The sequence below is a fragment of the Theobroma cacao genome, chromosome 10 (assembly GCF_053813885.1).
Source record: "Theobroma cacao isolate CCN51 chromosome 10, ASM5381388v1, whole genome shotgun sequence".
Lineage (NCBI taxonomy): Eukaryota > Viridiplantae > Streptophyta > Magnoliopsida > Malvales > Malvaceae > Theobroma > Theobroma cacao.
The window spans coordinates 28,542,083-28,564,930 of record NC_142648.1 but is presented as its reverse complement, the minus strand read 5'-3'; the positions used below and the strand labels follow the sequence as shown (position 1 = coordinate 28,564,930).

The window sequence follows — 22,848 nt, the reverse complement described above, 5'->3', positions numbered from 1 at the left end:
TTTGATTAAAAGAGGTTCAATTTTAAAAAAAATTTTTTTTATATATTTAAGGGATTAATCATGATAGGTATATCCATTAATTATATATCGAATAAGAATATTTCGAGAATATAAAAAGTCAGAGCAACATAAGTTCCATCGATCATGATTTGAGAAACTCATGGAAATCATTGCCTCCGTGTACTAGTGTTCCTAGGGTCTTGAATTTGTGCTGTAGGGGGAATTAGCTAGACTTGAAGCATTGCCTGATCATAATCCATCATCTTGTAACAGTGATAGGGTTGGAAAGAAACAATTCCATATCCGTCCTGCCATGGAACTTGAACTTAAGTTTTACCAAAACAAAACATGTGAGGAGCCTATCTCTAAAGCTACTAGAATTTGATTTGATAAGTTTTGTCAATGACGATCCATAATTCATACAGGTCACTGGTGATGCGACTCGTCTGAAGTCAAATCCCATAATAGCTCTCTATTAATAGTTTCACGTGAAAAACTTCATCACTTCTTTTGACCTGCAATACTCCCTTGTTGATATGCCCACATGACTTTGTTTGACAATTCCATTGAGACTTCCTTTTATATAAAGTTATAGATGTTCATGCAGTGTTACATTTTAAGCCCACTCATAAATTTGCCAAGAATAGCCTAACCTAATGTCAATCCATCCATTAATCAAAAATAGAATTATAGTAATTAAATAAAAGATTCAATATAAAAAAAGCTTTGAACAATATGTATTTTGTAATTAAATTCATATATTTTATCATACTCAATTAAATCTTTTTTTAACTTATATTTTTTTTATCCAATTGAATTCTTATCTCATAACGAAAATATAACAAACTTTACTCTTAACGACAATTACCACTTCTTGCACCTATGAAATCTTACATTGCATACTAATTTATAAGACATAATCTTTATTGTGGTTCCGTGTATACAACAACTAACAGTTATCATTTTTAATAATTTGTTATATTTTGATTACGAAAAAAAGATTAAATTACGTAAAATAATAGGATAAGGGTTGGATTGAATATGATAAAAATATAAGAGTTTAATTACAAAAATACGTATAGTTGAGAGATTTTATTATTATTATTTTACCCTTAAATAAAACACATTTTACATATTTTTTTTTGGAAAAAAAATGGGGAAAGGTTTGCTGACGTGGAAGTCATGTGGCGAACGCTTAATAAAACGGTTGGTCAGAGGGCGGAGCGTGTGCCCGCGTACACTCTGCATGCAATATAGGCGTGCCACCACGTGCCCTTTCCCGTGCCATCCCAAACTGTCGCATTAACTCTCTCCACCGTCCGATCAAACCTCAACGGCCCTGATTCCCCCGACAGCCATAAACGACCGGTCCTCGTGGAGAACGCTTTAATCACACAAAAGACCTGCTTCTCCTGCACCTCCTCCTCTCCCATGCCACTTGGGTAGCTATCCCCCGCGTTCCGCATCACTTGCAACTCCCTACAATTAACCAATAGAAAATCAAACTAACTAATTATAATAGAAAAAGATTTTTTTCAAAAATACCCCTCATAGATAAAGTGTTTTTGAAAATAATCCTTTCTATAACTTTAACTATTTTTTAGTCAAAAGAAATTAATTTTGAATAAAATTACCTTTAATAAAATCAATCTATATATTTAAATTCGTACCTTAAACTGATTCATATCTATGGAGCTTTCCTTATCAGACCATTCATCACTAAAATATTTCTTATCAAAAGAAAATCTTTAAGCATTTTGAGTTTTTTGAAATGGTTTTTGATACATGAATAAAATATTTGAGAGTTTTGAGCATTTTTGAGTGGTTTTTAATATATGAAGAAAAAACTTTGAGCATTTTTTACTAAGTAAACATATTTATTGATTATACTGTTAAATAAAATATGGTATTTTGTTTAAAATTGTTGATTTTGTTAAATGAAATTTAGTAGTTTTGATAGTTTTTAGATATTACATAACTGATTTTTTGGTATTATGTTATTAATTTTTATGCATTATGTGACTGATTTTTAGGTATTACGTGACTGGTTAGTAAGACATTATATGATTAGTTAGTAAGGTATTGCGTGACTAATTGTTAGGTATTGTATGATTTAGGTAATGTCAAAAAATCAATTATATAATGCTTAAAAAGTAGAGACGTAATGATTAAGTCACTCAATATTTAAAAATCAATCTCGTAATACCTAAAAACACAATACCTAAAAACCAGTAATGCAATACCTAATAACTAATTGATTTACCTGTTAGCAGTCATGTTTAAGTTACTAAAGTTATACAATTTTTAAATTTACAAATATGTCTAATCCATTTTAATTCTTTAATTTTAGAGTTTTATAAATAAACCAATAAACTCAAAAACTTAAAACATATACCTTCATATCATCTCTGCTTTTTGCTTTTTGGGATAACAAGAAAGAGCTGGATGATGAAATAGGTAGTATTTGAAAAAAGAGAAAAATCAAGATTTAATTTTAAAATTTTTTATTGGATAGCGAGATAAAAAAAATCGAAACTATTTTAATTTGTTTGAAATTATTTTGTTAATCTTGTTAAAAGTTAACTAAAAATAATTAAAATTATAATAAAATATATTTTTGAATTAGGTTTATGAAGATGATTATTTTTCACAATTTTCACATAAAAAATTTCATATCCAAATAATCGTTTAATCCTAATAAATTAAAGGTAAGAACCTTAGACCAATGAAAAAAGGTTGCACGAAGATCTCGTGAGGTTTGGATGTAGAGGATAAGAGCTAGAGTTGGAATTTCCTGGAAGTGACGTGTGTGTCAGAAGCCTAAAAGCTTCACCCATCAACCGAGTCTTAATTATGTTGAATCCAACGAGGAAAAGGAAAAGCTTCTATATAAGAGCATCATTCATCGAATCTTGACTCTCCCAAGAAACCAGAAAGAATCAATCAACTACGCAACCCAATCTGCTCTTCCCTTCAAAACCCTGTTCATCTTTTTATTTCCTGGCAAACGAGAATCTCTGTGTGTGTGTGTGTCTCTTCCAGGGAACAGAAAGACAACAATGGCGGTGGCGGGTTGCAGTGTTGGTTGTGGTGGAGGCGTTTATCTTCAACGTCAGGATCATCCCTGGGATATTCCTTTTAACGTTCGGAATGGCTGTCGTCTTGCATGCTCTTTCATGGTGTCGAAACCGAGAACGACCAAGATCTTGGCATCGTCGTCGTCGTCCAAGGTGAGTCTACAACCATTGCCGACGAAGCAGAAGGAAGAGAGGAAACGGAACGAGTTGTTGTACGAGAAGATAGACGAGTGGATGAGGGATTCGGTGGTGGAGATCGTTAAGAAGTTACCCGAATCTCCCCTCTTGGTGCACGTGTATTCCGACAACAACACGACGAGAACCAGGACGGAGAAGGCGGAGGAAGGCAACTGGGTTTTGATGAAACAGAAGTGGGAGAAAGGGGTGACCCCAATGCCCGATGGGGTGATCTTTGTTGAGCAAATACAGGAAGAGGAAGGAGAAGAGATTGAAGAGGAGAGGAAGAACGAGGCGGTTTCCAGGGCATGGGGGATTGTGGTTCAGGGCAAAGGGGAAGGGTGTGGACCTCCAGCTTGTTATTTGTTGAAGACAAGCAAAGTGGGTTCTGGGTTGGGGCTGAGGTGCACCCATTTTTGTTTGGTGAAGGTGAAAAGTTTCAGGGAAACTGCTTTCTCACAGCTCAAGAATTGCTGGTTGTTGCAGGGTAATTGAAACAGACAATGGAAGAAGAAGAAGAAGAAGAAGAAGAAAGGTTGATTCCTTTTTTTTTTTTTATCACTATAATTTTTTCTTGTTAATAAGACTTGGAATTGATGGGAATTGGCAAAGCCTGGGAAATTGATGTACAAAATTCTTACAGGAATTAAGAATTCAGAACTGTTCATATAACTTTCATTTTATTCAAAGATTTTCATTCCATATCACTGTTTATCCATTAGTTTAACATGTTGTGGATGTATGTTTGGATCAAGAGAAAGTTACAACTGATGATTTCACTTTCAATTGGTTCTAGCATCTTACAAGCATAAGGATCTGAAAATTAATGAATATTATGAAAGAAAGATCTGAAAGTAGATGGAAACAGACTATTTTTCCATGTTTTTTTTTCTTTAAAGTTTGATGAATAAATTAGGCATGTTGTTATTACCTTCAAATCTGTTCAAGCAAAATGTGACAGATTAAATTGGTTAGATTGTTTTGTGTGTGTGTGTGTGTGTGGTTTCAAATCTTGCAATTCCCACTGTTTTGTCTTTTTCTTTAAAGTTTGCAAGCAGCAGAACATGGAAATCAATCATGCAAGTTCAACAGTTAAAAAGCACTATAAAAGAATTGAATTATGAGATCCTATTTACAGCAATACAATTCAAATGTTTTCAAGAATTCAATTCCCATTTGCAACTTCTTTAAATGGTGCAGGAAACAGGGATCAAAATTACATGTTACTGATGATTCCATATCAGATCTCAACTTATAAGCGTGACTCTATACATCTCAATAAGTTAATCTTTTAGACTTGTGGAGAGAGAATAATAACTCTGTGATTGACTGAGTAGTATGAGTTTTAACCTAAACCCAAGTGGAGTAGTAGGATGATCTAACTTGCAATGAGAGCATTGCAAATTTGGGTAGGAAATAATCTTACAGAATTTCACATCGAATAAGTAAGCATAGATGCTACATACCTTTAGTAGATTAGCTTTCTAAGGGTAATATCATGCGAGAAGAGAGAATAATGGCTCCGTGACAGAGTGGTATGAGTTTCAACCTAGACCTAGCTAGAGTAGGCAGGGTGATCTAGCCTGCAACCAGGGCAACACAGATTTAGGTAATGTTACAGAATTTCACATTAGATAAATTAAATAAGCATGGACGCTGTACATCTTAAAACATGATCTTCAAGAGACCTGCAAGATTTAGTTACACTCAGTCTACAGGGATCCAAGATTGGTTGGTATCTCACTGCTTGTATATGTTCAAAAAAATCTATAATTTCATATGTACTTTACTGCTTCATTTCTGGTCTCGGCAACTTCCTTTGGAGAAATCTGTGCAAAGTGCAAAGAACCAACTTCTGAATTCATATAGTTAACTTGATCAGTTTGAAGGATTTCCTCAGGACAGCTGAAAATAGCTGAAATTCCTTGTCCAAATGCTGTGGGAACTTGCAAAATTACTGACTAATGAGAATTTTCCAAGAACAATTCTGCTGGTATAGTTCTGAATGACCTCTCCCCCTGATCTGCTCCTCATAAGGGCAAACAATGTGTCATCTACCAAGGAAGCTTTCAAGGCTATGAATCTCAAATCAGTGCTTCGGATGTGAAAGGCAAAGGGATGGGGAAACCTAAGCATAAACTTAAGAATTGCTTGCTCTGTACACACTACTCAGGCTATGTACATGGATTCTGAATTCCTAGATCTTGTCACATTACTTTGATCTTCCTGCCATCAGAACAGAACTAATGTACTTGCACAGGAAACAAAACAGATAAATCATGGTTTCTATGTATGTTTCTTTATGTCGTTCTCAGAAGAAAAAAGATAAGTTCCCAATGTTTCATCACTCCAGGAGCAAGAACCAAATTACAGTTATGAGATGTTACTTTTCTAGTAAAAAAACCAAATTACAGACTTACATATGTATGTACAAGAACCATATGTTCAACCCCCGCAGTGCCGTATTCTCTATATCTAATGCACTGCCAGAGTTGCAGTAAGCAAAAGTTGCGAAATTGCCAGTTTAACACCACATAGCAAAGAGAGCAAAGAAACAGAAGCAGTAAATCATAGTGTTTCAAAAGAATTGCCACCATAAACAAAAGTTTTTAACTATAAAATATGAATTTATTAGCATTATTTTAGAGTATGTATATAGCTAGAATGCCATGTAATTGTAACTATAAGTTCTTATAAAACCTTAGAGACATCCTATCAACATTGACATGGGTTATGTACCTTAGTAAATTTCTCAATTGTATTTCCTAAAACTTAACAAAAGCTAAAATAAATGAATATACCCATATTAGGATATGGTTTATGGTATGTGAATTGTCAAATCTCATTGCTTTAAATGCACACTTTAATGTTAAAAAACTCTCCATTTTTAATTAAAAAAAATCTCAATTTATTTAAAATACGTCAATATTAATGTACCGAATCTTATTAAAACTCACAATTAAGCGTGTTTGAGTGAAAATAACACGAACATGAGTGATTTTTGAAGAAGTTATCAAAAATGATTATTACGAAATCGTTTTAAAAGTTTGATTTAGTGAGATGAGGAGGGAGATTCTTAATTGAACTTTGTTGGTGGATCCATCCCCAAAAGGGCTTAAGCCCATACGGATGAGATTGGCATATAGAGAGGCGGGGGGAAGGCGTGGCAAAAGCAAAGCAGAAGTCCCTCCATCCAACCTCGTATTTGAATTTGAAAAGACAAAACCATAACCCCCCTTCCCTTCCTCCCCCAAACGCAATCCCACGTTGTTTCTATCTCTACTTACATATATATATATAACATCCTCAGACAAAACCTTTCTTAATCCTGAAAAGCGCGCCTCTCCCTTGTCTTTCTCTCTCTCTTCTGCAAATTCAAATCCAAACCCCAAATTCCCCCTTCAGAGCACCAACAGATCTACTCTAGGTACCCCACCAATCTCTCTTCACAGTTAACTTTCCATTCGTTTCTACTGATTCTCGAATACCCTTTTCAGCAAAACCTCTATTTGTTCTAAAGTTTGGAGCTTTTCTTGATTCTTTCTCGAACCCCATGAACTTGGTTCTCGCAAAGTTTTGAAATTTTGAGAATTGGGTTTTTTGAAGAAATGGAAGATCAAGCTGAATCTGCCATGGTTTCTAAAGGTTTGGTCTTGATGCCTGGATCTGATTCAAAGGTTGGTCTTTTACATTTCTTCTTCAAATTTTCCTTTTTTGGTTTTTAAAGTTTTGGTTTCATTTTCTTGGTTTTCGATTGTTTTATAGTTGGTGGGAGGGAAGAGGAGCATAGATGAGTTGGAAGAAAGACATGAAGTTTCACCTAAGCGAGTCAAAATGAGAGATCTTGATTCTGTTATCCGCTCTGAAGGTAAATTTTTATGCTTTTTTCTTTTTGGGGAGGGGGGGGGGGGGGGGTGGGTGGGTGGGTGGTGCTGTTCATTCCAATTACTGGTAAATTATTCTTCTTATAATGCATTAGAATTGATTCATTTTTGGTGCCTTATCTATGTCTTTTTCTCCCTTTTTCTGTTGGGATTTGGAAAAATAATGGAAGTTTATAATGATATTCAAGTATTAATGATAGCGGTTTCTATTTGTTACTATTGTCTAATTGTAATGTAGCTTATATTGTTGAAAACTTTTTTTCTTTTCTCTTTTCATTTATGCAACAGAAATCAATGCCCACAATTCAAAATCTTTGAAAAGAAGAGAATCTAGTCAGCCATTGCAGGTTAGTGGAGAGGGGGTATCTCAAGTTACTGAGGTACCAGTAACCCTCAATTTTGATGGTTCTCAAGTTGAAAGGACTACAGGGGACAAGTTATTGGCAGTGGTCCAGCCGCTCTCTCGGCCTCTTGATCTTAACACTGAAGTTTGCTTTGCTAACAATGAATACTCTGATAACAATCCGAAATGTGAAGAAAAGTTTGACAAACTGTGTTCACAAGAGAGTAATTGTGCGACCTCAAAAGGCATTGGCTTGGATCTGAATGCGGAAGATGTTTCTAGCTCGATAAACTGTGAATCAGTTCCTCACAAACATGTCAACAATTTGAAGCCAAAAGATGTTTCTGAGTGTGGAAGTTCTATTGGTCCAGTGGAGGAGAAAGACTCATTAAGAGTTTGGAAGGAGATGAAGCAAAATGGTTTTCTTTCATCTTCTCATGGAGGCATATCTATGCAAAATGGTTTACTGTCATCTTCTCATAGCGGAATACCAGTGCCTAAGCAACGTGGGAGGAAAAGTAAGAATGATGTGCTTAAGAAGAAGATGGAGCTTGCAAAGAGAGAACAGGTGGACAGGTTCACAAAAATTGCTGCTCCAAGTGGACTGCTCAATGGATTGAACCCTGGGATTATAAATCATGTTAGAAATAGAAAACAGGTACATTCCATAATAGAGGCCTTAGTGAAGTCTGAAAAGCTTGAAAATTTGCATTCAGAAAGCAAAAGTGGAACTAAAGAAGACGATGGTAAGAAGGATCATGGAAATATTGATGACTCAGCATTACATCGACTCAGTTGTTACCATGAAGATGGGCCTCCAAATACTAAATCTATGAGCAAGAAAGCAAGAGGTTATCTAGTGCCAATGCATAAGCCATTTTCCTCAATTTCAGAGGAAAGAAGTGGAGATGGTGACTCAAGCATGGTAGACCCAGTCAGTGAGGATGATGCACTAGCACTGAAGTTGTCATCATCAACTAAGGCATCTGAGAATGCTAGCTCTTTTTCTAATGAGGAGTCAGCAAACTTTACCAGCGCTTCTTTTCTTTCTGTAAAAGGTCAGAATTTGTAGTTTTTATTTAAATGTTTATTTCAGAACATCCTCGAAAAATGTCAGAATAGTTGATAATAATGATTAGATGTTGAAAAGATAATAGTAGAGTGATGGCCAGAAGCTTATTCTTTAACATATTCATCTATGTACTGAAAAATATGGCAGTGAAGCAAGATTTGGATACCTGATGTTTGCTGTTGTCTGTACAATAAAACTAATATTGAATCAACTATTTTCAGTTGCTGAAGATGATTTATGTTTTTTTGGTGACTGTAATGGAGAAATGAATGACTTAACTGATATAATTGACACATTTTTTTCAGCCGCCAGCGTTGCATCTCAATGGTTAGAACTTCTTCAGCAAGATATTAAAGGACGTCTTTCAGGTATTTCTCTTTCACTCAAACTGCTATTAGACGTTTAGAGTAGAATATGTACTTATGTAGTTTCTTTGTTGTATTTTGCTCTGCACTTTCAGCATTGCGACGTAGTAAGAAGAAAGTGCGAGCTGTAATTACAACAGAACTCCCTTTTCTAATATCCAAAGAATTCTCCTCTAACCAAGGGAGTGAGCCTAATCTCATAACAACTTCTGCTGATGGATTTTCCACTGATGCTACCGCTGAGATGCATAGAGCAAGATGGAGTGCACTGTTTGATCAGATGGATAAAGCTCTTTCTGAAGAAGAGAAACAGCTAGTAAGTTACAGAAAAGCTACCATGTTTATCGTTATTTTAAGGAATGGTACTCGGGGTTTCTTCTTTTGGTAGAAGAAGACTATACTTACTGTCTCTAGTGTTTGTTGCTTGGAAGTCAAGGGACCTAGGCTATCTAATTTAAACCTAAGTATTCTTTCCACCTTTGATCTAGGTATTCTTTTATCAATAACCCTTTATGAAGAGGAAAGGTGGATAATGTGGACCCACCTTTTAGTAAAGGCTAGCACCTTAGGTGTTACTGAAAAGAGGGCATTGAGTTGGTATGCTACTTAATTGAATTTGATCCTTTCAAGTTCATTTGCTTCTTCTCAATCTATTTTTCTCTTAAGTAGAGAAGGGTATTTCTAATATTTCTTACTTTTCCACTTATATTCCAGGAAAGTTGGTTGAACCAAGTAAAAGGTATGCAACTGCATTGTGATCAGGGCTTGCAACATATGCATTGGAACTTGCTTTACAGTTTACCACAACTAGGAGCATCAGAAAATAATATCAGGTAAGGCTTTTTGAAGTGTAGTTTTATTATTGTTTTCTTTTATTTTGATGGTTTGATATGCCTCAGATTATCTTATCCATTGTAACATCTCAATGATTGATAATTTCTTTTGCCCATGAAAACTAAAAATGTTGAAATTGGAAATCCAAAAGTATTTTGTTGCTTTATTAACCATCTAAATCTGCAAGATTTTGCTCTTATGATAAGGATTTAAAACAGTTTTGTACTTCCATTCACTGTTCCTGACGCTGACCATTGCCCTCATATATCATTACTGCTTTGTTTAGGATGCACATTGCATTTCATGATCTAATTTTCGATGCAGGCTGAAATTGCATTAATCTGACTACAGATCTTTTCGGCTTGATTGTCAGATAACCACCCCTTAATGGTTGGTGGGTTGCAATCTGAGGTTCAATCCCACCCTTGGATCCTGTCAAATGCAACCCCACCAGAAAGACCTTTTATAAGTGCTACTATCTTAGCTTAACATATCTCAAGAATTTAGCTGACATCTAACTATATCCATATGCTTGTTCTTTCATTTTGTGTTGGCTGGTTGATAGGAATTTCTATCAAGATTTTCTTATTTCTCTCGTCTTGTTTAGCTCTGGGTGTAAAGCAGATACTCATGAATCATTTCACAATTCACAATTCAATTACGTTCTTGTGCAGATCAGGGATGGGGGATAGCTATGAGAAGGAATTGGCTGTCAGGGCAGCTGCGGCTTCAATATACTCAACCTGCGATTTTCTGTTGTCAAAGGAGAATGTACCCTGTTCTCTCATCTGATTAACTATGACTTCCTAATTTCAATTGGATCTTCTTTCTTAATGCTAGCCTAGAAACATCAATGTGCATTATGCAAAACTAGTTGTTAGGTTGATAAGGCCTTGCTGGGTTGTGAATTCCTAACACCAGAAGTGAGGCCATTTTTTTTTTTTTTTTTTGTGAGCCTTTATAATCATAGGGGCAGAATTTGTTGTTAGAAATGCAATTGTTGCACTGTGAGGTTCTTTTTGAAACAAAAATGAAAATTTGTTCAAACTTTTTGTGCCATTTTCATTGAAATGTTATGCATTTCCATTGGTGAAGTAATGTGAGGAGAGTGCTACATTGCTTTTCTCCATTGTGACTATGGTGGGTTATGAGAACTGATGTGTGATGTATTTATAGAATGTGTGATTGTACCACCTATATATCCATAGGGATCCAAAATTTGTTCATAGAGCTTGTATATTGAAGAAGGCAATGGTATGATTCAACTCAAGCCTTAAAGAAGAAGGAAAAGAGCAAAACCCCTGTTGTTTAGCAAGAAAATAAATACTAGAAAAAAGTATATGCAATAAATAATTTCATATATCATTAGTGAGAACTAAACATTATTTTTCAAATACTTTGTAGAATAATTTATTAATATAATTCATAAGCCACAAAGTACCCAATTACCAAATTGAAATCAACCTTCATAAAAAGAGCTTCATAGCAGGAAATATTCAAATTAATTGCAGGTTTATTCATAATTGAAGCTTTTTCATGACTGATTAATTAGCTGGATAAAGATGAGCAGGCAAGCGAGGTTGACCAAGTGCTTGCAGAGGTTTGGCCATGAAGAGATCATCGTTTGCTTCAGAGAGATCGATGCTTGCCTCATTAGGTGGAACCCTCCAAGTGAAACCTTGAAGCAGCCTTGCCAACAGCATCACGGTCATTGCAGTCCCAAGAGCCACGGCCATGCACCCGCGCCTCCCTGTGCTGAAAGAAATGAACCTCAGGTCTGTCTCTGTCAGATCAACGCACATGGAACCATCCTTCAAATGGCGCTCAGGTTTGAACTTCAGTGGGTCATCCCAAACCTTGGGGTTCCGGCCTAGGCCGTAACGACTGAGCAAGACGTGACTACCTTTGGGGATGAAGTAGCCAGCAACAGTGGCGTCGGCGGTTGAAACATGGGGTAGGTTAAAGGGTGCAACGGGGTGAAGACGAAAGCCTTCCCTTGCACAAGCTTTGACGTAGTTGAGTTTGGGAATGTCAGCTTCTTGAACCAACCTCTCTTTTCCGACCACAGCATCTATTTCCTCGACTGCTTTCAGGAGAGTTTCAGGTTGGTTGATCATTTCCGCCATTGCCCATTCCACAGCATTTGAAGGATTGTCTACGGTTGAAAGCATTAACTCCTGCATAAACAAAATATTCAGACTAATACCAAACACAAATTTGATGATAAATATTGTTACTATTACTATAACTAATGAAATTAGTTTTTGTTATGACCAGACCAAAAACACATGGCAGAAAAGGTATGTATGGTTAGATTATCTCACCGCGCATTGGGCTTTAATCTCTTCGATTGAAAGAGCTGGCTTCCCATTCGAATCCTTGGCTAAAATGAAGGCATCAAGGAGGTCTTCAGACTCCGTCCTCTTGCCTTCTCTCCACTCTTGGACCCTCTCGTCAATCAAGGGATCCTGGTACTCATTCACAATTTTCATAGCCTTACTAACAGTCTTCTCGTGGCCCTCCAAATCAAATGATCTCAACCAAGGTATATAGTCTGACAAGATGAAAGAGTAAGCGTGCCTGAGCACTGTGAAGAGTGATTCCACATGCTCTTCTTCTTCATATCCAGGGCCTCCATCTTTTCTACCTTCCCCAAAGTACCTTCGGTTGAATATCATCTTCCTGATGACATTTCCGCTGTATTGCCTCATCGCAAGTCTTAGATTAACGACTGCTGAGGCGGTGGAATTATCATGGCCATTGCTCTTGCATTGGTTGTAGATGAACCTAACAAGGTTATCAGCTTCTTCGGTTCTGTTCTCAAGTAAAGAGTGAAGTTTGGATGTGCTGAGAATTTCACAGGTTACAACCCTTCTCATTTTCTTCCATTGATCTCCCCACGGAACCACAGCTATTGTCAAGAATCTTCGACTGGAGTACTCGGTTGCCATCGTAACAGGCCTTGATGCAAAAACTGAATCATTTTTCTTCAAAAACTCTAGAGCAATGACAGGCGAAGTGACAGCGATGACATGAATATTTGCAAGGCGGACGCAAAGAATATCAGTGTGGAGTTCTTTCATAAGGCCATGAATCCACCGAAAGGCTGGCCTCTTTCTCCATATCTCCGGAAGGTTTCCAATGATTGGCCAGGGAGTTGGGCCTGGAGGGAGAGATGCTTGGTTGCTCTTTGTCTTGCTGGCTTTGCCCTTTGCTTTGACAACAAAAAGGAATATAGTGAGAAGCACGAAGAGAAACGGTGAATGAAAAGAAACAAGTCTAGAGGTAGCAAAATAAAGCAAGCCCCATGACAACAATGAAAAGGTAACATTTTTTGAGGAACTGTTTTCCATGGCTGAAAGCAAGGCTTCGTTCGTGTTTGAAGAAAGTTGATAGTATCTAGGGAGAGAATAGCTCTAATTGGGTGACAATGGAAAATTTTTCTCAACTTGTCCTTGGAATGTGAGGCATGGAATGAAACAAAGTAAGCGGAACCAAGTTTACATAATGGAGAAGGTCCTTTTCATTAATTTCTCTTTTGAAATCTTTTCAAAAATATCTCTCATACGTAAAGTGTTTTCGAAAATAATTTTCTTTATAATTTTACTATTTTTAACCAAGACAAATTAATTTTGAACAAAATTATCTTTAATGAAACGGACCCATATGTTTAGGTCAGTGTCTCAAATCGACTCATATTCTTTGAGCTTTTTTCATTAGACTATTTATCTTTGGAGTATTCCTTATCAGAAAGAAAAACGTTTTAGCATTTTAAATATTTTGGAATAGTTTTTTATGCACGAAAAAAAAACTTTTTGAGCATTTTTAAGTATTTTGGAGTGATTTTTGATACATGAAGAAAAACCTTTAAGCATTTTGAGTATTTTTCATCAAGTAGGTATATTCATTAATTATGTTGTTAGATAGAATATGGTGTATTGTTTGAAATTATTATTTTTGTTAAATAAAATACAGTAGTTTTGGTAGTTTTTAGACATTACGTAATCAGTCTTTGGACATTGTTTGACTAGTTTTTAGGCATTGCATTACTAATTTTTAGATATTACATGACTAGTTTGTAGACATTACGTGATTAGTTTTTAGACATTGCGTGACTGATTTTTAAGTATTGTGTGACTGGTTGATATGACATTACTTGACTAGTTGATAGGAATTACGTGACTAGTTAATAAGGCATTGCGTGACTTGTTAATAAGGCATTGCATAACTTATACATCGCTTAAAAATCAGTCACGCAATGTCTAAATTTAATCATGCAATGCTTAAAATCAGTTACGCAATACTTAAAAAACTAGTGACACAATGTCTAAAAACCAATAATGCAATATCTAATAACCAATTGATTTGCCTGCTCACAGCTAGGTTTAAGTTGTCAAAGTCATACAGTATTCTAATGTACAAATATGTTTAATCAATTTCAACTCTTCATTTTTAGGGTTTATGAATAAACCAATAAACTTAAGAACCTAAAACACATACTTTATCTTTTTGTTTTTGCTAAGCCAAGAAATTGTACATTTCATAAAAGAGAGGTTACAAAATTCCATAACCCTCTGAAGCAAGATAAAATATATCCCTATCGGGAGGGCCTTGCTCACTCACCTTGTGCAAAAATAAAATATTCTTCCTTTACAAAATATTCCCTGAGCAATTCTAACTCAAAATCCCATAAAAAGAAATAAAATCTCTAACAAACATGCTTAACAATCATCTCAATCTCAAATACAATAAAATCGTGAACCACCATAAAAACCCATTAAACATACTTTAGCTGTTCTTTCTCTTGGAGCCCATCATTTTAACCAATCTGATCTAACTCATCAACACAAGCATTTTCATCGCAGCACACGTTTTGAAGCAAGTCATCACTAGAAAGCATCTAGTTACCACATTCATCATGCTTACTGCAATCACTATAAAAGAGTAAAATCGCTATTCATTGCCCTTGAGAACCCCAAGATACACTATCCAAAAAATAAAACAAAATAAGAAAGAGCTTGAGGTCATCTCTGCTATTTGGGATGGCTAGAAAGAGCTGGAAGGCGAAATAAACAGTATTTGGTAAGAGAGAGAAATCGAGATTTAATTTTAAAATTTTTATCTAGATGGCGGGATCGAGAAAATTAAAACTTTTTTAATTTGTCTAAAATTATTTAAAGGGCATTGTTGTCAAGTTATGTAAAAGATTGACTAAAAATAGTAAAAATTATAATGAATGATATTTTTGAATTAGGCTTATGAAAAAAGTTATCTCTCATAATTTCCCTCTTCTCTTTTTCATAATCATACATGTGTACCTTATTTGGACTTTGAATTCGGAGTAGTAGGTGTAACTTTACAACAAAAGTATTTACCTTTTCAGGATTTTCATCCTTCTTGGAGATAACTTTCAAACAGGAGGGAGATTCCGATGGTTAAGGATAAGAACAATTGTTTCTTACAGATTTCACATTTGTCAAATGTAAGTATATAAGGTACCCACTGACACATATACTATAACAAATCCTTTTCTTCTTGAATTTGTATATGTTATTTAAATCTTTATTTCAGAACATCCCTGAAAAATGTCAGAATAGTTGGTCTAATAACGATTAGATGTTGAAAAGATAATAGTAGAGTGATGGCCAGAAGCTTATTCATCTTTGAACATGATAAAAACATGGCAATGAAGCAAGATTTAGATACCCGATGTTTGCTGTTGTCTGTACAGTAAAACTAAATATCTTGAATCAACTATTCTCAGTTGTTAAACATGATTTATGTTTCTTTGGTGACTGTAATGGAGAAACGAATGACTTAACTGATATGAGTGACACATTGTTTTTCACCCGCCAGCTTGCATCTCAATGGTTAGAACATCTGCAGCCAGACATTAAAGGACATCTCCCACGTATGTACTTTCTTTGTTGTATTTTGCTCTAGTAACAAGAAAGTGCGAGCTGTCACAAATCCAAAGAGAAAGAAGTACAAGTTCTCTGCAGCAAAGGAAAGAAAAGCAGAGAGCAAAGATTGATGAAATCAAAGTTCTTCATTCATGAACAACCATTTACAACCTTAAATATGAACCACACATGGTTAACACTTGTTGATTAAGGTACATTATCCTTAATAATCAGTACGACAAACCAAATACAAAAACAAGTCCACCCGTTGATTAAAAGCTAGCTTTACATTAAGTGGCGGAGTCAAGGTTTCGTGTTTGGGGGGCGAAGAGCCCAAGACAACAGAAAACAATTTAAATGAAAAAAAAATTCATATGAAAATTATACAAATAAATTCTAAAAATCATTCAAAGAAACAATCTTAATAATTTACTTAAAGGAATTAACTAGTATAATTATAAATAATTTAATAATGAAAATAATCTCAATTTCTAGATAAACTTAACAACAAACAAAAATTAACAAATATAATAACAAAAATCTCGATAGAAAGCATTTCATTAAAAAATATTAAGGGCTATCAATGAATAATTCAATGGGAAGCAATTCTTTAAAATTAATCATAAAAATTAATGCAATATCAATAAACAACTCAATGAGGAAGCAATCTTGAATAAAAAACTTAATTGTTCACAAGAATCTTAGCAAATAAAAAAAACACAAGTAATTTGTAGGAGAGCAATCAAACAATGCCTAAATAAATAAGTAATAACTAACGTTAGGTGCTTAATCAAATCTTTATTTTGTTGTTTTCAACAAAAAATTATTAAGATGGTAAATCCTAAATCAAAATCACCAAGTAGAAATTATTAAATAAAGAAAAAATTTAAAGTTGTATTAAAAATAAAATAAGTAAATAAATCAAACTTACCCATTATCATCAGATAAAAATTGAGTTACCGAATTAGAAGTATTCCACACAGAGAATGCTGGCAAGCAAAAAAGTGAAATAGACATTTTTATTTTTATTTTTATGGGTTTTGGTAAAAAGAAAAGAGAACAAGAGGGGGTGGTTGTGAGGTTTTGGATGAGTAGGGTTTGGGAATAATTCTATTGCAATAGTTATTATTTTAGTCCTATTAAAATTAGCTGTTAACTAATTGTTATGGGACATTTCATCAAATAAAAAATTATTGTAGAGACAAAATTATAAAATTCTAAAAAAATCAAAATATGTTAAAAAGATTTTCAAATTTTTGTAGGGATGAAATTATTAAATTTTTTTAAAAAAGAGTAACTTATATAATTTCTTAAATTGTTTGGGGGGGGGGGGGGGGGGGGGGCACTCGCTCCCCCGCCCCTCCGCCTCTATTTAAACTCTTCCTTGAAGCCTACATCAACAACACACATGCATCTTGGTTCTAAAGGCTTCAAACTTGGGTTTAGGCAGAGTCTTAGTCATGATGCCTGCCAATTGATTAACAAAAGATCAATGTTCTAGGATGATTTCACCATTCCTTTCAGCCTCTCTTATAGCATTAAATTTTACCTTGATATGCTTAGTCTTGCTATGAAACACAGAATTTTTTTTGTGATGGCAATTACAGACTTGTTATCAACTAATATACTTGTTGGAGACTGTTGCACAAAGGTTAAGTCATTTAAGATATTCCTCAACCACATTGCTTGATTAGTCGCTGCATTGGCTGCCTTGTACTCTGCCTCAGTAGATGACTAAGCAACAACACATTACTTGTGTGAATTCCAAGTAAACACTCCATTGCCAAAAGTGAATGTATAACCAGTAGTACTTTTGGAGTCCTCAACACTACCTACCTAGTCACTATCTGAGTATCTGACCAAATTTATTTCCTTCAATTTGCCAAAGTATATGCCATAACTGATGCTGCCTATAAGATGTATAAGGATACGTTTAGTAGTTGCAAAATGAACATCAGTAGGTTCATTCATAAATTTGGATACTAGACTTATTGAGTACATTAGTTCTGGACGAGTAGAGTAAACATACAACAGACTTCCAATTAGACTTCTGAAACTTGAAGCATCTTCAGGCTTGCAACCATCATTAGTAGTAAATTTCTGATTCACAACAAAAGGAAAGGAAACTGAGTTGCAATTGCTCATGTGAAATTTGCTGAAAATTTTCTTGATATAATTTCCTTGTGATACAAAAACGCCTTTGTTTGTTTGGCGTATTTATATTCCAAGAAAATAATTCATTAAGCCAAGATTTGACATACTAAAATTCTTCTCCATATTGTATTTTCAATTAAGTGTATGAAGCTTTCAGTTTAAAAAGTTTATTGTTATTTTCAATTAAGTGCAATTCCTAATGCTTGCGATACAACTCCAAATCACGGCGAGCCTTGATATAGTCTTTCGTTTTCCTTGGAATATCCATCATCATATTGAATATATTTTCAAATGTACTACGCTCAATATACATCACATCCAAGTTGTGACGAATGAGATTTGTCTGCCAATACGACAACTTCTAAAATATGTTCTTAGTCCAATTATGGGTTTGATCAAAACTCGATAATTTCTGGTCTCCCACATTTGTCCCACACATGATATTTGGAATTGATTCCAATAGTTCTAAGATCTCTGCACTGGATAACCAAAGAATTGGAGGGTCCCGTTTAACACGTTTCTTAAATTTATCTTTTTGGCGATGAAAAGGATGATCCATCGACAAGAATTGTTGATGACAACAAAAAAACAAGCCTTATTCTCGTACTCCAAAAAGAAACTCTTTCCATATTCCATGCAATATGGACATGATAAACGTCCATGAGTGCCTCAAACAGACAACATATCATATGTAGGGAAATCATTAATGGTTTAATGGATTGTTGCTCATAGAAAAAAAATTGGTGAGTAAAGGCATCATACGTGACCAATCCTTCATCACATAGAGCTTTTAAGTCATCTATGAAAGGTCGGAGGAACACATCAATGTTCTGTATGGGACTTGTCCTCCTTGGGATGACTATACTAAGAAAGACATACGTTTGCTTCATGCACATCCATAGAGGTAAGTTATAGACAGTGAATATTCCAAGCCAAACATAATACGGTTTCGTTGTTGGTTCAAATGGACAAAAACTATCTGAACATAAACATAGTTTGACGCTGTGAGGCTTAAAAGCAAAAAACTAATGGGTGCGATTAAAATGTTGCCATGCTTAACCATTAACAAGATGCCTTAGCACTCCATCATTAGATTGGTGTGTGGCATGCCATGTCATGTGTTTTACAATTTTCCCTAACAATTTTTTTTTCTCCTTTCTTCCTTTTGATTTATTTGGTTTATACTGAAAATGACCACAGGATAAACAATAAGGCAACTCGGAATATTCATTATAAAACAACACACAATTATTCTTACATGCATGATATTCTGATAGCCGAGCTCAAGTTCTTTCAATTCTGTCTTCATTTTATAAAGGTTTGTCGGCAATGCTTCATCGGTTAGCAACATCCCTTTCATTAGCTACATCAAACGACTAAAGCATGTCTCACTCATGTTAAATTCTAACTTCACATTTAGTAATTGGGATATAACTAACAGTTTTGTGTGCTTCTCACATCCGACCCACAAAGTTGCATCAACATCATTCAACAACAAAAAGAACGACACAACGTTTGGATTTGGATCTTCTGGAAAGATTGGTTCATCATGGATCTTATCATTGAACTAAAACTCCGATAGTAAAACATCCATAACCATTTCAGCATATGGATTTTCTACTCTAAATTCATTAACAACTTTGTTCCGCTCACCAACAAAATGTCACGATCATTGGTTAGCATGGAATGATTCGCCATGTGCAACCCCATATTGTGTATGCATTGGTAAACTCTTTACGAAATAGGTGTTCTCAAACCTTATAAGCAACGAAAAACTTGCTATTCATGCACCGAAAGCAAGGACATTTGATTTTATTCTCAGTCACGTATCTTGGTTGATTGAACGCAAAAGAAATAAATTCATCTATGACATTCACAAATTCTATCCTAAAAAATTCACTTGAATCAACTTGGGAATACATCTAATTTTTATCTCGTTTCATTATGAGAAAAAGATTATAACAGACATATGATGTTGTCCATTATCAAATTTTAACAAAAACATAAATCGAAAACAAAATCCAAATAAATACTAGAATTAGTTTATTGCTTAACTACGAAAACTTTTTTCATTTGATTAGTTAAATTATTTAATTAATTTAATAAAATCTTAATTAATGTAAATACATTTAACTTTTTCTAAATTTACTAATACATTTTGAATTGATTAATTACTATCATTTGATTCGTTAAATTACTAATTTAATTAATTAATTAATTACTAATACATGATTCTTCAGAATTAGTTGAATTTTGTAATTAATTCCCTAGAACGCTTAATTAATGTAAATAAAAAATAATATTATATAATATTACTAATTTAATTAATTCCTTAATTACATTTAAACCCTAAACACTTAATTAACTAAATTATTTAATTACCTCATTAAACACCTTAATTTATTTAAATATTTTTAAAATTAATTAATATTACTAATTTAGGTTATTGCTTAGCTACTAAAACTTTTTTCATTTGATTAGTTAAATTATTTAATTGATTTAATAAAACCTTAATAAATGTAAATACATTTAAATTTTACTAAATTTACTCATACATTTTGAATTGATTAATTATTATCATTTGATTTGTTAAATTACTAATTTAAGTAATTTATTAATTGATTAATTACTAATACATGATTTTTCAGAATTAGCTAAATTTTGTTATTAATTCCCTAAACCCCTTAATTAATTTGAATTAAAAAAATAACATTATAAATATTGCTAATTTAATTAATTGCTTAATTACTTATAATGCCCTAACACTTAATTAACCAAATTATTTAACTACTTCACTAAACACTTTAATTTATTTAAATATTTTTAAATTAAATAATATTACTAATTTAGTTTATTGCTTAACTACTAAAACTTTTTTTCATTTGATTAGTTAAATTATTTAATTAATTTAATAAAACTTTAATTGTAAATACTTTTAAATTTTACTAAATTCACTAATACATTTTGAGTTGATTAATTACTATCCTTTGATTTGTTAACTTACTAATTTATTTAATTGATTGATTGATTAATTACTAATAAATGATTCTTCAGAATTAGTTAAAATTTCTAATTAATTCTCTAAACCCCTTAATTAATTTAAATAAAAAATATTATATAATATTACTAATTTAATTAATTCCTTAATTACTTATAATGGCCTTACACTTAATTAACTAATTTACTTAATGACCTCACTAAATAATTTAATTTATTTAAATATTTTTAAAATTAAATAACATTACTAATTTAGTTTATTGCTTAACTACTAAATTTTTTTTTTCATTTGATTAGTTAAACTATTTAATAAATTTAACAGAACTTTAATTAATGTAAATACTTTTAAATTTTACTAAATTTACTAATACATTTTGAATTGATTAATTGCTACTGTTTGATTTGTTAAATTACCAGTTTAATTAATTGATTAATTACTAATACATGATTCTTCTGGATTAGTTAAATTTTGTAATTAATTCCCCAAAGCCCCTAATTAACTTAAATAAAAAATATTAAATAATATTACTAATTTAATTAATTCCTTAATTACTTATAACACCTTAACTCTTAATTAACTAAATTATTTAATTACCTTACTAAACACCTTAATATATTTAAATATTTTTAAATTTAAATAATATTACTAATTTTGTTATTGCTTAACTACTAAAACTTTTTTTCATTTGATCTGTTAAATTATTTAATTAATTCAATGAAGCCTTGATTAATGTAAGTACTTCTCAATTTTACTAAATTTACTAAAACATTTTGAACTGATTAATTAGTATCATTTGGTTTGTTAAATTACTAATTTAATTAATTCATTAATTGATTAATTACTAATACACTATTCTTCAGAATTAGTTAAATTTTGTAATTATAACCCTAAATACCTAATTAATTTAAATAAAAAAATATTATATAATATTACTCATTTAATTTATTGCTTGATTACTTATAATACATTTCATTACTTAATTAACTTAATTATTTAAATGACTCATTAACATTTTAATTAATTTAAATATTTTTAAATTAAACAATATTACTAATTTATTTAATTACTTATATCCTAAAACAATTTTCCACTTGCTTAATTCTATTTGATTACTAAAATTTAATTCCATTAATTTAAATATTTGCTTAATTACTAAACTTTGCTTAATTAATTACTAGATTACGGAAGTTTGCTGAATTACTTAAAATAGTAATTTTGCTTGATTACTAAACTTTGGGTAAAACAACCAACATTTTAATTCAACCAGCAAACATTTTAATCAAGCAAATTTTGCTTCATTAAAATTCAACCAACAAACAGTAACAAATCCCAAATATTTTCAACATAAATTCAAATTATTTTCCCAAAATACAACATAAACTCAACCAGCAACATACAACAAAATATTTTCCCAAAATCATGCCAGCAATAATTCATGCCAACATCAAATCAAACCTAATATACAAACCCTAAGCTAACAAAATTCCAACAACTAATCAACAAGCGATTTACCTTGAAGCAACAAATCAACAATAATGCTTGCAACATTCAAACAAATAATCATGGTTACATTAATCCATAAATAATCCCTAAAACCTTGAAGTTAACAATAAAAATCCAGCAAGCTAAATCCCTAAATTTTCAATCCTTAAAAACCTAAACCTTACTAGCTTGGGAAAATAAAAATAAAAATCCCTACGGCCATACGAGTCTTAAATTGCTGACTAAGTTTATGTTGTTAGATATTTTATATATCCAAATACAAGTGCGTTCAAAAAATATTTTAAGGTAAAGAATTTGAGAAAAATGTTTCTTTAAATACAATTTGATTTAAAGGAATGAATAACTGCGCATGTTATGTTAGACTTTGTCTTCTTTCTTGAAAAAGGAAGTTTAATAAAAAGGAAGGTATAGCGACTCCAAGCATGCCAGCAAACAAGATATAATGAAGTCCAGCAGTAGCAAACTAAACAGATAGAAGAAGCCATGTTCAGAGAAGAAGGGAGAGAAGAGAAAAGGGAGAAATGAGGGAAGAAATCCC

The 22,848-nt window shown here is 32.9% G+C and overlaps 3 protein-coding genes across 4 annotated transcripts; 2 read left to right on the top strand and 1 right to left on the bottom strand.

Annotated features, from left to right (window-relative positions):
• The first annotated feature begins 2,850 nt into the window (after positions 1–2,850).
• On the top strand, positions 2,851–3,926 carry LOC18587469 (uncharacterized). The gene has a single exon (XM_007011247.3). It carries the CDS (start codon positions 3,060–3,062, stop codon positions 3,747–3,749), a length of 690 nt encoding a protein of 229 aa, XP_007011309.3. The 5' UTR covers positions 2,851–3,059; the 3' UTR covers positions 3,750–3,926.
• Positions 3,927–6,442: 2,516 nt separating this feature from the next.
• On the top strand, positions 6,443–10,799 carry LOC18587468 (cation-transporting ATPase). Of its 2 annotated transcripts, none has more exons than XR_001929665.2 (7): positions 6,443–6,931; positions 7,020–7,122; positions 7,427–8,539; positions 8,859–8,921; positions 9,014–9,234; positions 9,407–9,515; positions 9,633–9,751. XR_001929665.2 is itself a non-coding variant. In XM_007011245.3 (7 exons), the coding sequence occupies exons 1-7, from the start codon at positions 6,863–6,865 to the stop codon at positions 10,542–10,544; spliced, it is 1,806 nt and encodes a 601-aa protein (XP_007011307.3). In that variant the 5' UTR covers positions 6,443–6,862; the 3' UTR covers positions 10,545–10,799. The 2 variants fall into 2 exon arrangements, 1 of the variants encoding a protein (XP_007011307.3); XM_007011245.3 differs by lacking the exon at positions 9,407–9,515 and adding an exon at positions 10,427–10,799.
• A 294-nt stretch (positions 10,800–11,093) lies between these two features.
• LOC18587467 (phenylalanine N-monooxygenase-like) lies at positions 11,094–13,198 on the bottom strand. The gene is made up of 2 exons (XM_018128638.2): positions 12,077–13,198; positions 11,094–11,929 (listed from the first exon to the last, which is right to left on the bottom strand). Exons 1-2 carry the CDS (start codon positions 13,103–13,105, stop codon positions 11,297–11,299), a joined length of 1,662 nt encoding a protein of 553 aa, XP_017984127.2. The 5' UTR covers positions 13,106–13,198; the 3' UTR covers positions 11,094–11,296.
• Between the last annotated feature and the right edge of the window lie 9,650 nt (positions 13,199–22,848).

Excerpts from the sequence above, each read along its gene's own strand:
- LOC18587469 (XM_007011247.3), top strand. The coding sequence starts at position 3,060 with ATGGCGGTGGCGGGTTGCAGTGTTGGTTGTGGTGGAGGCGTTTATCTT.
- LOC18587468 (XM_007011245.3), top strand. The coding sequence starts at position 6,863 with ATGGAAGATCAAGCTGAATCTGCCATGGTTTCTAAAGGTTTGGTCTTG. Across the intron at positions 8,540-8,858 it reads TTCTTTTCTTTCTGTAAAAG|CCGCCAGCGTTGCATCTCAA; the intron begins GTCAGAATTTGT and ends CATTTTTTTCAG. Across the intron at positions 9,752-10,426 it reads GCATCAGAAAATAATATCAG|ATCAGGGATGGGGGATAGCT; the intron begins GTAAGGCTTTTT and ends GTTCTTGTGCAG.
- LOC18587467 (XM_018128638.2), bottom strand. The coding sequence starts at position 13,105 with ATGGAAAACAGTTCCTCAAAAAATGTTACCTTTTCATTGTTGTCATGG. Across the intron at positions 11,930-12,076 it reads AGATTAAAGCCCAATGCGCG|GAGTTAATGCTTTCAACCGT; the intron begins GTGAGATAATCT and ends TTGTTTATGCAG.